Source organism: Trichosurus vulpecula, chromosome 5, assembly GCF_011100635.1.
Source record: "Trichosurus vulpecula isolate mTriVul1 chromosome 5, mTriVul1.pri, whole genome shotgun sequence".
Taxonomy (NCBI): Eukaryota; Metazoa; Chordata; class Mammalia; order Diprotodontia; family Phalangeridae; genus Trichosurus; species Trichosurus vulpecula.
In genome coordinates this window covers 102,706,358-102,723,572 of record NC_050577.1, presented here as the reverse complement: position 1 = coordinate 102,723,572, position 17,215 = coordinate 102,706,358, and the positions used below count along the sequence as shown (strand labels likewise).

General features: G+C 39.8%; 1 protein-coding gene across 1 annotated transcript; it reads right to left on the bottom strand.

Moving 5' to 3' along the window:
* Positions 1-452: 452 nt before the first annotated feature.
* On the bottom strand, positions 453-15,041 carry LOC118850974 (TRPM8 channel-associated factor 2-like). The gene is made up of 6 exons (XM_036760577.1): positions 14,884-15,041; positions 9,999-11,007; positions 8,109-8,322; positions 7,424-7,663; positions 2,603-2,940; positions 453-710 (listed from the first exon to the last, which is right to left on the bottom strand). Exons 1-6 carry the CDS (start codon positions 15,039-15,041, stop codon positions 453-455), a joined length of 2,217 nt encoding a protein of 738 aa, XP_036616472.1.
* Between the last annotated feature and the right edge of the window lie 2,174 nt (positions 15,042-17,215).

Genomic DNA, 17,215 nt, shown 5'->3' with positions numbered 1-17,215 from the left:
GAGTGAATTATCCATGATGATGAGACAGGTGAATTTCTTCTTTTACACGAATTTTCTATCTCAGTTTAGAGCTCTAACCAGGACTCTTAGGATATCTAGTCAAAAAGAAAAACCCAGACAGAATGCTCAGAACTCTGAAAGGCATCTCCTCCAGTGAAACAAACTGATGGCCCTCAATCATAACTAAGCTTTTTACTTAGAGAGTACCCAGACCATCTATCAGAAAGGAATTTGGTGGTCAGCTCCCGAAAGTCACCCAAAAATCACCATGGAGAATAATCTTAGTACCATTTTGGGCTATGTCTTGAGCCTTTATCTGAAAAAATTGGGAAGAAAATTTCCTCGTCTACTACAACAATTTGATTTCACAAAGGACTGAAGGAGTGAAGGCAAAGAATTAGAAACTGGAGCTTTTGGAGTATCCTTTTCTAGGCACATCCCAGGCTTGTAGATCATTCCGTAATTCTCATGCCATACATTTTCATAGGGTTCTCCTTCCACTCGGGCAGGCAGGCAATTTCAGCAGCCACTTCCTCCCAAACAGGCCAGCCCCAGGCCTTAAAGAAAGGAACCAGATTCTTCTGCACCTGATCAGAGAATTTCATCACCCACATATTCATTTTTCTGTCATTGTCCTCAGGCACTCCAGACAGTTGTTGGTACTTTTCGAAGACTTGGATGAAAGGCGCCCAGCCAAAAGCTTCCTGCAGCTGAAAGGAAGAGAGAACAGGATCAAGTATCTAGTTCCCAACAGGCAAGTCAGCATACAGATATAGTTGAATTCATTTTGGAGATAGTTATGAGCTTCCTTTCTCTCGCTCCATGTTCCCATCATTCCTATATATAATGAAGCAATACCTAGATAAAGGCTCTTGGAACTCTGAAATCCACATTGAAGAGGATTTCCAATGCTGATGACTGCTTTTCAATATCAGCCTCAAGCATGTACTATTTTATATTACTGCCCATTTTTTACCCTAGAAACTAGATCTTAGTAAAAACTTGACAGGTTGAGGAGTATAAGAAGGGAGCATTCATGTCATGGAGTTAAAATTGTGCCTGGACCTAAGGGAATTCATAGATCAGGGATGGAACTCTCCTCAGAAAGTATTTTTTTAAATTTTTAAAAAATTTCATTAAATATTTCCCAATTACCTGTAAAAGTATTTTTAACTATCATTTAAAGAATTTTCAAGTTTCAAATTCTCTTCCCTCTCCCCCTTTTAGAAGGCAAGCAATTTGAGTTCACATTCTACTTCTGACACCTACACACACAACTTGTGTCGAAAAGGAATGCTCATCAGGCTTTCATGAAAATATCCTTTGAGGACTTTCAATTTCTCTTTCTCTTATTGAGTTCATTGAGCAATGTCAGTTGGTTTTTTCCAAGTAGTTTTCCTTAATACAAAGATAATGTGCTGACTAGCCAACAGTAATATTCTGGTTCATCTGCTTCATGGGGAGTGTTAGCTTTCCTATAAATCTTCTGGTTATCTTATCCACCCTACTACTTTTACTGGGTGATGTATTCTGAATGGTACCCTTCTGCTCTGTACTTGATTCCTGGATTATAGCTGTTGTGGTGATCCCAGATTATCTCATCCATATGATCAGAGAATTACAACTCTAAAGGACTTTAGCACAAACTTCATCAATTTACAGATGAGAAAATTGAGATCCAGAGAAGTTAAATGACTTGTCCAAGATCAAGGAGGTAGTAACTGACAGAACTAGGATTCAAAGCCTGGTCCCCTGACTATAAATTCAGTGCTATTTTTACCGCACTCTGTAGACTCTCCTCCTGGGGGGGGGGGGTCTCCAGGGCTAAATATCCCTAAAATTTTCTTGGAAACTCTCTGGAACAGACTAGGTCAGATTTCTGTCCCACCTTAATGAAGACCTCCAGAGAAGTCACATAATAATGTGGAAAATGAGACTGCAAAACAGAGCCAGTGATTTCATGAGCACGGAGAGTTGTTCAAGTTATTCCCTATAAAATGAAATTGGTGATCTCTCATATTTGAGGGAAAAGTAAGGAGGTAAAATTTCTAAAAAGTTTCAGGAGATTTGTAATGAACTAAAAACATCTACATATAATGTGAATCTTCAACTACTCTTCAGTTTATAGTTTTAAATAGTTCTCTGGGGGCACTGAGAGATTAAGTGACTTGTTTAGGGGTCACATAGCTTGTAGGTGTCAGAAGTAGAACTTGAACTTTTGACTTCCTGACTGGAAATTCAGTTATATATCCACTATGTAACACTGGCATTCATCTGATCCTTTTATTCTACCTACCTATTCAACCTCTCCCTGACCTGCACTCTTCTTCCCCCTCCAACTTTTCAAACTACTTTCCATCTATTCATTTATATCTCTCATTATGTTTGGGATTCAGCTCTGGGGTCATTAGTTCCAGAGGTGCAGAGAGGTAATCAGCAACATGCAACAAATTCAAACTTGTACCAGACCAAGTATCATTCCCCTGGCCTAGTTGGGTGGGTAAAAGGGAAATCTCTCAGGGGCACCAAATTGAACCACAGATGTGAGGATTTTTCCTCAGCTGAGGGTTCTCTACTTCCTATCTGCATTCAAATCTAGTACCTGCAGATATGTCTCCAAGGCTGTCCAGTCATACCACATTGACAAGGAAGCCCCATTTTTCTGATATTCTTTCAATCTTCTTTGCCGTTCTTCAAATCTCAATGCAGGGTGTGCATGGTCCCGGGAGATGTTCAAAACTGTCTCATGCACATAGATAGGCCAGAGTTTGCAGATAGCTTCAGTGGTATGTTGGGGGAACTCCCAAGCACTACATTGTTGGTTACGACCCAGCTCATGGATGGGACCCCATAAGCCATTTTTTCTTATTTTGTCCTCAGAGAGCAGGCAATCCACAGTACCAAGGTGGCCCGTGATAGGGTACCCTGCATGCATCCCACCTAGGCTCAGGGAAAGAAAAAGGGGTTAGAGTTCATATACAAAAACTCTCTTCCCCTCTACCTCCAAGTTATTCATTTCAACCCATATTTGTTAATTACCAAGTTTGTGCGAGGCAGTGAGTTAGACACTGGGAATATAAAGATGAGAAAGTTCTCAAGGAGCTAAATAATCTAATATTGGGGATAAGACATGCACAGAAATCAAGATGATGTAAGACAGATTGAATCACACATACAGGAGATGTCCAAAATTTTGTGAGAATTTTGAGGAAGGTCAACTATGGACAAAGGTAAAATTCTTAACCAAATAAGGGATGGAAGTGATCATAAAATACATATTTTTAAAACCAAATCTGTGATTTCATATATAGAGGGAATTCCCAGAAAGTAAAATCTTCTACCAAAAAAGACCAGTTCTTTCTCTGTAACTTAGTATCTTAAAAAGTGACCTAGAACATAGACTGATTAAATGACTAGCCCAGCATCACACAGCTAGCATGTGTCACACATGGGACTTGAACCCATATTTTCCTGACTCTAAGGCCACTTACCTATTTATTTACATCACATTGTTTTAAACAGTTTATCTAAAATCTAAAAACAAAACAAAACAAAACTTTCAAATGAACAAAATGAATGCAGCTTGGAAAAGGAAAGCAGTTGACTTTTTTAAAAAAAAAAAAATTTCCACTGCAGATACCCTTGACCAGAGTTATCCAAGCCAACAGTATAGGGAACTGATATAACATCAAGTAGGTAAGTGGCTGGCTAAATGATAGAAATAGGCAGTTTTTCAGAGAAGAAATGCAAACTACCAGCAACTAAATAAAGAATGCACAGAGTCCAGGGGTGGGCAACCTGTGGACTTGAGGTAGCATGTGGCCCTCTAGGTCCTCAAGTGGGGACCTTTGTCTGAATCCAAATTTCATAGAACAAATCCCCTTAATAAAGGATTTGTTCTGTAAAACTTGGACTCTGTCAAAAGGCTGCATCGAAGGACCTGGAAGGTCACATGTGGCCTCGAGGCCACAGGTTTCCCATGCCTGGCCCAGACCATTAATAAATAAGAGGAATGACAATTAAAACAGCTTTAATTCCATTAAATAGAAAAAACTGACAAAGACAAAAGGTGAAAATGGTGAATGCTTGAGGGGCTGTGGAAAGTCAGGCATACTTTTGACAAATCCATAGAGCTGGAATTGGTCTGACATTTTGAAAAACAATTTGAATTTATATTGGAAAAGTCACTCAATTCTACATACTCTTACAACCAATAATATCATTATTACTGAACATATGTCTCCAGAAGGTCAAAGACTGAGGAAAGCTTCCATAATTCCAAAAATATTTACAGCAGCACTTTATGTGGAGGCAGAGAAGTAGAAGGCAATAGAAGAATGGTTAAACAAATTTTGGTGTATGAATGTAATGAGGTATTATTTTGTTACAAGAATGGATGAATATTTAGGATTCAAAGAAACTGTTTGCATAAACTTATAAGTAAAACTTGTATGAATTAATGTAGAATGAAGCAACAAGAATCAATCTACAAAATGACCTCAATAAATTAAGAAAACATGCCTGAAAAATATGTCAGAACTGATCAAAGTCATGACCACTCTTTGCTTCAGAGGACTGGTTTTGAAAAACACCTCTTCCTGTCAGCATGTGAGTGGGCTACTGCTGTGTACTGTTAGATATGTTACAATAGTTAGATATGGCATGTCATGGCAAATTGTTTTGTTTTGCTTAGCTGCACTTTGTTACAAGAATAGATTCTGTTGGGGAGAGAATCCTTAAGAAGTCATGCTGCTGCAAATAAAGGTATCAGAAGTGTTAAGAACAAAAAGAAATTTGAGGAGAGATAGAGCAGCTCCAGTTGGGCAGATCAGGGAAAGCTCCATGGATGAAATAGGATCTCAAAGGAAGGGTACCATTTTGTAAAGTAGAAATGGGGGGAAGAATATTTTTTTTCCTATTCCAGGCATGGAACAATGAATTAGAGTTTGTAAAGGAGATTAGTATGAAATAATGCTAGAAAAGCAGGTTAGAACCAGATTGTTTATGGTCTTAAATTCCAGGATAAAGACTATATTTATTGTAATCTTTCTACTTTAATAAAATTTATATATTACACTATTTGTTGGACAATGGCCTCTGTGGTCTCAGTTAGTCAGGGCTGCTGATGTGTGAGGGAGAAGGGCAGCTTCTGTTGAGAGAGCACCAGTTTTGCCCTCATTCTGAGGTTGTTTGTAAGCAACATATCAAAGGAAGGAGAGCTTGGAAGGAAAGAAAGGAAACACTTGGCTTGTGTTTTGGTCGCAGTGGAAAGTCAAGGTGTTTTGGAGGGAGCGAAAGCAAGAGAATCAGGTGCCATCTCTTCATGACAGAATAATATGGCTCTTGGGGTTTGGTTTCCTTGTGTGCTTGCATTTGTATTCGCATTTGTTATATTAATCCCTGGAGAAGTTGCATTCATCAGGCTATGCTCTAAGCTGTCTAAGGTCTTGTGCATAGAGAACACCAAGGAAAGGATGATTTGTCACCTCTTATTTGCATCATCCTAATTTCTCTTGGCCTTAGTTTTTACATTTGCAAACTAAAGATGTTTGATTAGGTGATTAATTGACTCCCTTTTTAACAGAAAATCCAACAAACCTTGTGATTTGTCACCAAGCCAGAGATAGCAGTGTCCTGGACAGAACTTTCTGAGAATTTTCCTATTTTTTTGAGGATGACCTGTGTTAGACCATCTGAGATTTTGACTTACTGAAGACTTTGCATATGAGTGACATATTTAGAGTGTTACATTAGGAAAACTACTTGGGCATCAGTGTGAAGGATGAATTGGAAAGGAGAGGGGACAACTGGAGGCAGGGAATCTTTTAAGGAATTTACTTTATTACAATAGTCCTTTTGAGAGATGAGAAGAGTCTGGCCTAGGAAGAAGAGCAGAGAGGAGAGAACACATGTTAGAGCTATTGTGGAGGAAGAATTGGCATGGCTTGGAACTTCATAGGATGTTTGGGTATAGAAGAAGGCTGAGTCAAAGATGTGTAAGATTTAAGGTCCTAAGCTTGAGCTGACTTGAGGAAAGTGGTTTCATCAGCAGAAATGAGGACATTAAGAGGAAGAGAAGATTTAGAGGAAAAGAGGATGACATTAGTTTTGCATCTATTGGTATTCACATAGACATACCCACCTGAGAGTTAGACATGTGAGACTAGAGCTGGACAAGATATTAAAGGACTTTTTTTTTGGAAGTCTTCTGCTTAGATGTTGCAACTGAAGCTAGGGGACTGGGAGTAATTGCCAAGTTTTTAGAGATGGTAGTTTTTAGAGAAAAGAGAGATGAACTAGGGCTGTGAACCTGAAGCCTTGAGGCCACACATGTCCCTCTAGGTCCTCATGTACAGCTTTTTGCTTGAATCCAAACTTAACAAATCTCCTTTATGAAAGGATTTCTTCTGTAAAACTTGGAGTCAGTCAAAAGGCCACACTCAAGGACCTACAGGGCCACATGTGGCCTCAGGGCAGCAGGTCCCGCACCCCTGAACTAGGGTAACATCTTGGAAAATGCCTACATTTAGAAGGTGAGAGGAAGAGGACCAAATGAAGGAAAAAGGGTTTGTACCAATTACTTGATCATACTACCTTAGGACACTTATTCTTATATGTCATTTAAATAAATGTGTATGCCTAATCTCTTCAACTAAATTGTTCCATCTTTAAAAACAGAATGTATCTTATCCCAAGGTTTTTACTTCATGAGCATTCCATTTCCCCCTTGCCCTATCTATAAATTCCTGTATCCCCCAGAAATATATTACACAGCTTCTAGGTTTGGAAGATAATATAATTAGAATAACAAGCCTTTAAAATATGCGTAAAAATACACACAAAGTGCTCTTAGAGATTGTCTAATCAAAACCCTCTAACTTTGTAGATAAAGAAACAGACTCAATGGTCATTCCTATCTGGAAAGGATGTGGGACTTAAACCTGTCTGCTTATTTCCATCCAGCACTCTTTCCATCAACCTACTCTGGCTTTATGTCTAGTTTTCATACTAATAACTTAAAAGAAACACGTAATTTGAATTTGAGGTAATGTACCACTTTTCCCTCTCTGGGAGACAGTGATGTCTCTTGGAAAGAAATTTATAGTCAGAGGATTCAGCTTTTCTTATTCTACCGGCTATGACCTATGTGACCTCAGGCAAATTATTTAACTTCTACAGACCTCAATTTCCTCATCTGCAAAATAAATGACATTGGTATAGATGGCCTCTATTATCCTTTCTAACTCTAAATCTACGGTCCTATGGTTCTCTCTTTCACCTGCCCCCCTCTCTCACATTCCTGTGACAATGCCTTGCACATACAAGGTGACCAATATCTTTTCATTGAATGAATAGTGCTCACTCACTCACTCACTCCCTGCTAGCTTAGATTATTCTCTATCCCAGGCTCCTGAGTACCTACTGTGTGAGATTTGCTCATCAAGCACAATTCTCTCATGTCGAGGAAAGGGGTGGGCCTTGGCTCCAAGTTTGGCTATGGCTTCTGTCATCTTATTCCAGAGGTAGAGCACTGGCTCAGGGTTCTCTAGATATTGTAGATTTCTAGCTGGCACTGTCAGGATAATGCTCTCTGCTTGCAACTCCCCCCATGGCACTGGATGGTGGAGGATAGAATTCTTCCATTCCTTCACAGATGTCTTTCCTGGGAACAGAGATCATGAGGTTATGGGTCCTGTGCTTCATTTGCCCCACCCACTGGGAAAGTTTGAAGTTTGCACCCCGTTAGGGAAAAAGCACACAGGGCATACAACATATGCCAAAGAGCTTACTTTGCTCCCTCATCCTTTTCCTTCAATTTTGGGATCTTGGCATTGAGGGCTAGACGAGTTCTTAGAGAACATTAAGTGATTTTAGAATGAGGAAGCTGATGCCCAGAAAGATTGTGACTTATTCCTGGTCCCACAGGAAGCTCCTCCAAATACGGTCTCCTTTCCACTCTATCAAGCATAGATCTATCCCTTTTTCATTCCAAAATGCCCATGTTACATAATCTTTACCAACCCATGATGTTCACCTTGTTTATTATCCAGCTTGTAACTCCCACTTGACTATCTCTATTTTTTGGCTCCCTTGTGACCTTTACTCACCAAGTATGAAGTAAGGGGCAGGTACAGCTCCAGTGAAGGTGACAGATGTATTTCCCAAGGAACAGCCATTGGGAACAATGATATAGACAAGGCCACCCAAGAGGCTGGAGATTGAGTTATCTCGTTTATCCAAGTAATGCTGGTAAACAGCTACAGGTTCTCTGGCTGTCTTACTGTGCTCTGAAAGGTCATCACTGTGGCAGCCAATTTGTACCTGGGTGGCCAGAAGGGGAAAATATGAAGCATATTGAATTTGACATATATGTATATGTCTTTGTGTGTATGTGTGTGGCTGAGAAGGAGTTGTATATGTAGTCTCTCTACAAATAGTGAGAAACAAAGCTGGGGAACAAGTCACTTTGTGAATAAGTAGTCTTGAAAAATGTCAAAATAGTTTCAACCTCCGCAAAGCCAGACTTAACAATGCCTCATGGTGGCATGTAGAAAACTTGGGTTTTCTCAGTGACCACGCCAAAAGACCACATGGTTTGGCAGATTATACCAAGTTGCAAAGGCTTTGAACACCATATTAGACTTAGAAAAATAAAATATAGTCTTAAAGCCTCCCATCCAATGAAGTGTCTCATGTATCTGTTAAAATCGTAAATGATACTTTGTTACTAGAAATTACATAGATGACATTGTCAAATGGTACTTTGAACATTAGTATTAAATAAAGTATGAAAATAGAAAGAAATGTTAACCAAATTGTTTTCCATTGTAATGGATGATATTTGTCCTCCTTGTATTCCAAGTAGAAGAGGGATTCCTCATGGAGAGTGAAATTTTCTTCAAATGGTCTAATTGGTAGATTACTTTATGATGATTTAATCAAACACAGAGCACAATGTATCCTCCTCAATAAAATCCATGGTCAAAAAACACTTGGCTATGGACTCCACTCAGGAAAAACAAAGTGGATGAAGAATGTAGCATATCTTGGTTAGGGAATGCAATTGGTTGGGCATCACTCAGTGAAGTGTGTTAGTCATATATATTGGATAGATACTACCTATGCATAATGCACTAGACCCCACCTAAATAGGAGATGAGTGAACTGCAAAATATTTGAGAAATGTTACAGCATGTTCAGGCATCCTAAGCTAATCTTTGTTAACAAAACCCATTTTTTAAACACAAATATTTTCCTGGTGATGGTCTATGTCTTTGAAGGATGATTCTCCTAAAAATCTAAATTGCAGGTGATTAAAAAGACAAAGAAAAAAGGTATGCCTATCTAGACAAGAGAGAACTAGTTGTGGTGGAAATGACTCCCAAGGAAGAGGTTGTAGTTGGGAAGGGAAGTCAGTGGGTCATTTAAAGTGTAGGGTATGTGTTTATTGTGTTTATAGCTGTTGGGTGAAAGAGCAAGGGTCATTTATAGCCATATAGAAGTATGTAAGAAATAAGCCAAATATGAATAGCATGTTTGGGGAAGTTACCTTTATGTTACAGAAGCAAGCAGAATTTGGTATTGTTATATTTAGAGTGCAGCCTTCAGGGAGGTAGAGTCCAGTACTTTTCCAAATATCACCACCTGAAAATCAGGAGGACAGGTGATTCTTTGATTTCCCCTTCCCATCCAGAGTCCTCACATAGCCTCTAAAAGTCCCTAATTCACCCTTTCTCCAAGTCTCAAAATTTTTCATACTTTACACATCTGTATGCTCCCCACCATCTCTGCATAATCCAGAATCCTCATGATCTCCAAGGGTCAACACAATTGAGACTATCTCTAAGGCAAATATATCTCCAGGATGTCCTTCTGGGGTCATCCAGCTACATCATTTTTCCAAGCATGCACTATGAGCTGATCGCTGCCCTCTCTTCCTCTTACCCTCCTACCATGAACAGCTCTCCCCTCCTCCCTTCCCTCCCCCAGCTTTCTACCAATGATCCATTCTTACTGTGACTGGTGAGATTCATTTCCGTGTTGATAGAGGCTGCTGGTGAGTATGAATGAAGGATAGAAGTGTTGTACCCTAATCTGTAGATTTCTGAAGTAAAATCCATCCTGACATGGGCCAGTTCAGAGGCCAAGCGGAGCAGAGTGCTGCTACAGAAGTTTTTGAACAAAAGTTTGTCATTGTTGACAATGGGGAGCTTATTTTTTTTTATCACTTTCTTTAACATTCGGTGTACAGAGTCATATATGGGAATTTCTCCTGTAGAGATCTTCAGGAAGGCTGAATAATCCCTGATGAGCTTCTCTTGCCAATCCCTCAGGAAGTTTCCACTCTTATTTTCCACCTCCTCAAAGAACTGTGCCATAGCCAAGCGGAAGTGATAGCTTCTCTGCCCAGGTCTAGGGCAATCAAACAGATTGTTATTTACATGTTGACTAAGGATGGATATTCCAAAGGGATTAAGAATGTGGTTGCCAGCAAAGTCAGTTAAAACAGATTTGGTTGGGTTCTGATGGGACCACGCCCAGGCTTGGCCTCCAATCAACAACCCCCCTCCTTCTGCCACAAACTCCAGAATTTGCTTTGCCTCACTGTCATCATAGGCAGTGCAGCAGTAAACACTCATGTCAGGAGTCAGTTTGCTTTCTAAACTACAATTCAGGCCATTATTAGTGAGCCTGTGGAATAGGTGTTCACATTTAGGGGTCACTCCAATTCTGCCTTTTTGGTCTCCTTTCAGCCAGCGAATAGCTTTGATCAGAAAATGGCCCAATTTAGAAGAGAAGAGCAAGCCATCCTGGGAAAGAACTATCACTCGACCTAGGCCATAGTGGGCTCCTGCCACAGAACAGTCAAGGTTGGGATTAAATCCAAGAGGGAAAGCCAAAGACCCATGTACCAACAGTTGAGAAGGAACCCCAGACTCTGTGATGTTCAGCTTTGAGATTCCATCCAGGAAATGAGGCTGGTCTTGGGAGATGTCCTCCGCAAACCTGGAAAACATTTATTCCCTTTTAGTGCTTGGGGGAAATAGAAAAGGGAGGGGAGATGGAGGTAAAATATTTTAGTATAAATTTTTAGCATATTGCTTATTAAAGGATCTTCCTTTGCATTTTCAGGCTCAGGTCAAAGTGAATTCCTAGATTTTTATACTAAAAATCACATCACTGAATTTCAGAGCTGGAAGTAACTTCATTAGCCATCCATTGCTCTTAATTCTGCCCTCTAGGGACCAATAGAACAAGTTGAATCTCTCTTCCACAGGTCAGCCCCCCAAATGCTTGAAGACAGCTATCAAATCTCCTCTAAATCTCTTCTCCACGATAAACATCCCAGTTCCTTCAACTGACCCTCATATAGTATGAACTTGAAGCTTTTCACCATCCCAGTTGTTTCCTCTGGATGCTCTCCCTGCTCATCCATGATCTTCTTAAAATGTGGTACCCAGAATTGAACAGGTATAGTGGGAGTATCACTTCTATAGTAGTGGAACCTCTTTAAGAGCTGAAGCAAAGCCTAAAGATTCCACAGTGGGAATTGTGTGCCTTGGTGCCCTTTAATTATGAAGGGAAGAGACAGATCATCTGTCTTCCACTTAGGTTTCTCTTTCCCAGGATTACTCAGAAGGTAGGTCTTCTGCCACTAAAATATTCTCTTGCTTGCCTTATTATAGCTGAAAGATGACCATGTATTCTTGATTTATGGCAACAAGGCCCTATCTTTGATATATATCAAGAGAGAAAGGCTTAGAGTATAGGTTCAATGATTTTACCTTCCTGTTTCTTGGACAAGTAATTCTGAGAAAGTCACTTAACCTTGATGTTCCTCAGGCAACTAAATCCTAGGATATGGCAGGGTAGAAAGAGCAATGGCTTTTGGTATCAAGGGACCTGGATTCACATACTTGGCCTGATGCTTAAAACTCAAGCAATATTAGGCATCCCTAAGCCTCCATTTCCTCATCTATAAAATGTGAGGGTTGAACTAAATGATTTACAATTCTATATCTATGAACCCGTTTTCTGTGTTTGTGGATGCAATTTCCACACTGCCAGGATCACCAAACTGAGAAAACTGAACATTACTCATGGATATAAATTATAATAAATTATTGGAACATTGTCATGTAAGCATTACAGACTTTCTTGTTCCATCAAGTGGCATTAGACACCTACTTAAAAATTAGTAATAGAGAATCATCAAGCCTAGGTGTTAATTGCTTTGCTAGCCTCTTGTTCTTTAGAGAGAGTCATCTTTTCAAATTTTTCAATCTGTTCAGCAAATAATCCTGGTATCCTTGAAATAGTTTCCTCAAAACAGATAAGAACACAGAAGATATCATTTGAATTTTTTGAAAGTTGCTTAATATATTTTGATTTGGAACAGAGCAACTAGGGACCCCATCAAACTGATTTTGGGTATTACAAATAAGGTAGTCAGCTTCTTGTCAGCCAGCTTTGATATTGTAAACCTGCTTGAAGTACTGATCTGGTAAGAACAATCTACTTTCTGGCAGGGGTTTATTAAATGGGGGATGCCATGGTCAGATCTGAGTTTTATGAAGGTAGTAACTTTGAGAGATGAATGGAGCATGTGGACTGGAATGGAGAAAGCCTTGTAGCAGGAAAACCAAATCAGGAGGTTATTGCAATAATACAGAGGTGAGGTGATAAAGGCCTGCATCAGGGTGGTAACAGTATCAGAGGAGAGAATGTTTGAGAGATATTATATAGGTAAAGGCAATTGATTGGGTATGGGTGGGGTGAGAGTGAGGAGTCTGGGATGACACCTAGACTGCAAGCCTGGTTGGTCAAATGGAAATGACTGGGACTGTGTCACATTGCTACATTAAAGAAAGCACTACTATTAAGAAAAGGGAATACAGAATACGACTAGATATCTACTGGCCTTGTTCATGCACAATATTCCTTCTGAGTTTGTGCCTTTCCCCTAGCTTTCCCCCATGCCTGGAATGATCTCCTCATTTATGCTTCTTGGCTTCCTTCAAAATTTAGCTCAATTCCCACCTTCTTCCTTTTCCGGGTCTCCTCCCTTTCACCTTTACACCCATCTCTTCTCTCTGCAACTACCTTTCAGGCATACTATATATAGCTTGTATATACATAGTTATTTGCATGTTGGCTCTCCTGTTAGAATGTGAGCTCCTTGAGGGCTGGGACCATGCATTTGTATTTCTTTGTATCCTGGGGCTTAGAAAAGTTCCTATCACATACAAAGTACTTAGTAAATTATTGTTGACTGGCAGACCATATACTAGATTTTAGGAAAGAAGAATTTTAAAAATTAGGTATAATCCTAATGACATAGATATACCTTGCTTTTTCCTTAAGATTAGAATCATAGACAAATCAAAGTTCATTTTTAGATCAATTTTGACTCTTGATGATCCTATAGGTTATTAACCCTAACAGGTGCTTAGATCTCTGGAGAAGAAAATTCTACCAATATACTAGGGACTCATCTAATTGACTCATTCTGCCTTCCCATTAGGTCAGAGACCTCCATCTTCTTTGTTCCTGGAGATAAAACTCCTGAGTGAAAGGAGAGAAGTAATATTGGAACTGAATCCTCTTGCTGCCACTAGACCTATGAAGATCCATCTCATCTGCCTACTCACCTCTCCTGTACACTTACCAGTGGTCTCTTCTTCACATCATCTCTCATTCTTCAATGTTTTGTCCCTACAGACAAATCTCACAACTCAGTTCTGGAAATACTGATCCATCAACAAGCATTTATTAAATACTTGCTATGTACCAGGCACTTTGGTAAGTGCTGGATAAATCTTACTTCTAGATTCTCTACTCCATAGTAGTAATGATCATTTTCTGTGCCTTTCTCTGGAAAACTTTTTCTTGTACATATTTTAAAAATATCAATTCAAATTAAGAACTCCAATTTTCAATACCAATTTAAGACTTTATCAATTAAGTGTTTTCTTCACAACAGTCCTGTGAGGGAATTAATGCATCTTTTGTTATTTTCACCTAGGTGGCAAATAGATCTCTGGACCTGGAGCTAGGAAGAAACTGAGTTCAAAAATGACTTCAGACATTTAGTAGCTCTATGACTCTGGGCTGTCACTTAATCCCTGCCTGCCTCAGTTCATTATCTATAAAACTGAGGCTAACAATAGAACCTCCCCCACCAACCATGCCAAGGGTTGCAATGATCATATAAGATACTAGTTGTAAAGTGTTCTGTAAACCTGAAAGCACCGCAGACATGCTAGCTATTAGTATTTACAATCAAAGAAATTATGGCTTGGACAGATGAAGTGATTTGCCTAAGGTTGCAGAACTAGTAAGTGGTAGAGCCAGGTCATGAACTCAGCTTCTCTGCCTTTAAATCTCACGACATTTCATCATACTGAGCTGCTTCCTCAGAAGGATTTTCTGAAAGATTTTGATGAATCTTTATGTCCCAGCAAGTTGTCTACTTCCCAGGGAAGTTGTATAGCTCTTTTCCATGGTTATTCAAATGGGGGAATTATTGACTTGGTACCTATCAATCACTGTCTCACTTTACCAACTGGATTAGTTCTTTTCAAAAAAGTAAGAAGCAATAATCTAGTAAATAGCTTGGTGAGCAGCTGGGGGCATCTAGGTGGTCCAGTGGGCTTGGAGTCAGGAAGACTCAAATTCAAATTTGACCTCAGAAACTGATTAACTGTGTGACACTAGGAACTCAATTGATTTCTGTCTCCCTCAGTTTCCTCAACTGTAAAATTGGAATTGTAATCACACTTACCTCCCTGCAGTCTTAACACTGTCTACCACCCTCCTTTCCTTGATACTGTCTTCATTCTAGGTTTTCATGACCCTATTCTCTCTGAGTTTTCCACCTACCTATTTGATAGCAGCTTCTCAGTCTCCTTTAATGGATCTTCATCTAGGTTGTGATCAATAAACATGGGTTTCCCACAGGCCTCTGTGCTGGGGTTTGGCCTGCCTTGGCCTCGCCTCACCTCGGTCATCTCCTTACCTTCTATAGATTCGATGATCATCTCTCCGCTAATGACTGTCAGATCTACTTATCCAGCCCTAACCTTTCTGCTAGGGAAGCTACATATGGATGGAGCACTGAGCTTGGAATCAGGAAGGCTCCTCTTCCTGAGTTCAAATCCAGCCTCAAACTAGATGTATGACCCTGGGCAAGTCACTTCACCCTGTTTGCCTCAATTCCTCATCTGTAAAATGAGCCGGAGAAGGAAACGGCAAATCACTCCAGTATCTCTACCAAGATAACCCCAAATAAGGTCATGAAGAGTCAGACATGATTGAAGTGACTGAACAATAAAAACCTCTTTGCTGCCCTATTTTGCTACCTATTGGACATCTTACATTGGATGTTCTATAGACGACTTAAATTCAACACGTCCATAACTCAGCTCATTGTCTCAGAAGCAACTGGTGATGTAGTTGAGCACTGGACATGGAGTCAAGGAAGACCTGAGTTCAAATTTGGATTCAGACACTTACTAGCTATGTGACCTTGGAAATTCTGTTTCCTCAACTGTGAAATGAGAACAATAATTGCACCTCCCTTGCATGATTGTTGTGAGGATCAAATATTTTTTAAGCACTTAGTATAATGCCTGACATATAGTAGGCACTATATAAATTCTTATTCCCTTTTCTTCCCCATTTCCTTTTCCCCTAACCACCTCCAAATTTTACTATTATTGTAAAGGACACCACCATACTCCCAGCAACCAGGGCTTCCAGCCTAGGTGTCATCCTCAACTCGTCATTCTCTCTACCCGCCCCCCCCCCCAAATCCAATGAATTGCCAAGGCCTATTAATTTTACCTTAACATCTCTTACATATACCCGCTTCTCTCCTCTGACACCCACCACCCTGTTGTAGGCTTGGACTTTCATGCTTGGATATTGCAATAGGCTGCTGATTAGTTTCCTTGGTAGAAGTTGCCCACTTCAGACCATCCTCCACTCAGCTGTTAAAAAGATCTTCCTCCAAATGCAGAACTGACCATGTCACCCACCTACTCAGTAAACTCCAGTGACTCCCTGTTGCCTCCAGGATCAAATATAAAATCTTCTGTTTGGCATTCGAAGCCCTTTATAATCTGTTTCCACACATGCTCCATACATTTTCAATCTCCTTACATCTTACCCTCCTCATTGTATTCTACAATACAGTGACACTGTCTTCTTAGCTATTCCCAGTCAAGATACCCAATCTTTCAACTCCAAGCATTTTCACTGGTTGTAACCTGAGCAATGGAATCTTCTCTCTACTCATCTCCAACTCCTGGCTTCCTTTAAGTCCCAACCAACTTTCCACCTTCTGCAGGAAGCCATTCTCAATTCCTCTTAATTCTAGTGCTTTCCTTCTGTTAACAATTCCATTTTATCCTGCATATACTTTGTTTATACATAGTTGTTTTCATTTTGTCTCCCCCATTAGATTACGAGCTGCTTGACAGTAGGGCCTGTCTTTGACCTTTCTTTGTATGCCCAATGCTTAGCACAGTGCCTGGTACATAGTAGCTTACTGAGTTACTGGCTTATTGACAGGCTATCTCTCATGATTGTTGTGAGGATCCAATGAGACAATGTTTGTAGATGTTTAGTACAATGCTTGGCACAGAGTAGGCCCTTAATAAACATTTCCTTCCTTCCTGGACTTACAGTCAGGAAGCCCTGGGTTTGAATCCAGATTCTTGTACTTACTCACTGTGTGATTATAGAGAGTTCACTTAGCCTTTATGAGAATCAGCTTCCTAATATGTAAAATGGGCAGTGGCACCTACCTGAATGAAGAAAATGCACATAAAATGTGCTAGGAATCTTAAAGTACTTCTGTATCAGCTGTCACTATCCTTCCTTATATAAATCATAAATTCCTGACAATGACCTTCAAATTGGTCCCCAGCTACCTTCTTCTGTCTATTCATACCTCCCCTTAGTCCAACTGGACTTTCCAGTTAAAATGACCAATTCCCAACATTCAGCCTTGGCTGAGCTTTTGCTTATCTTATCTGACATCTTACCTCTCCTGTTCTTCAAATTAAAGTTTAGACTGCTTTCTCTGGGTAGCCTTCCTGGAGGAACACAATCTGCTTGTTCATTTGGCAACAAATTCTTTAATATCTCCTTCTCTCTGGCAGTTTTATAAATATATAGTTGATGCAAACTTGTTTCATGCCTATGTATA

What these genes read in the sequence shown, in the direction of transcription:
- LOC118850974 (XM_036760577.1), bottom strand. Translation starts at nt 15,041, where the DNA reads ATGATCATCGAATCTATAGAAGGTAAGGAGATGACCGAGGTGAGGCGA. An exon ending in TGCCCCTTACTTCATACTTG is followed by an intron (nt 7,664 to 8,108) that starts GTGAGTAAAGGT and finishes CTCTGTTCCCAG; the next exon opens with GAAAGACATCTGTGAAGGAA. An exon ending in CCTTGGAGACATATCTGCAG is followed by an intron (nt 711 to 2,602) that starts GTACTAGATTTG and finishes TCTTCCTTTCAG; the next exon opens with CTGCAGGAAGCTTTTGGCTG.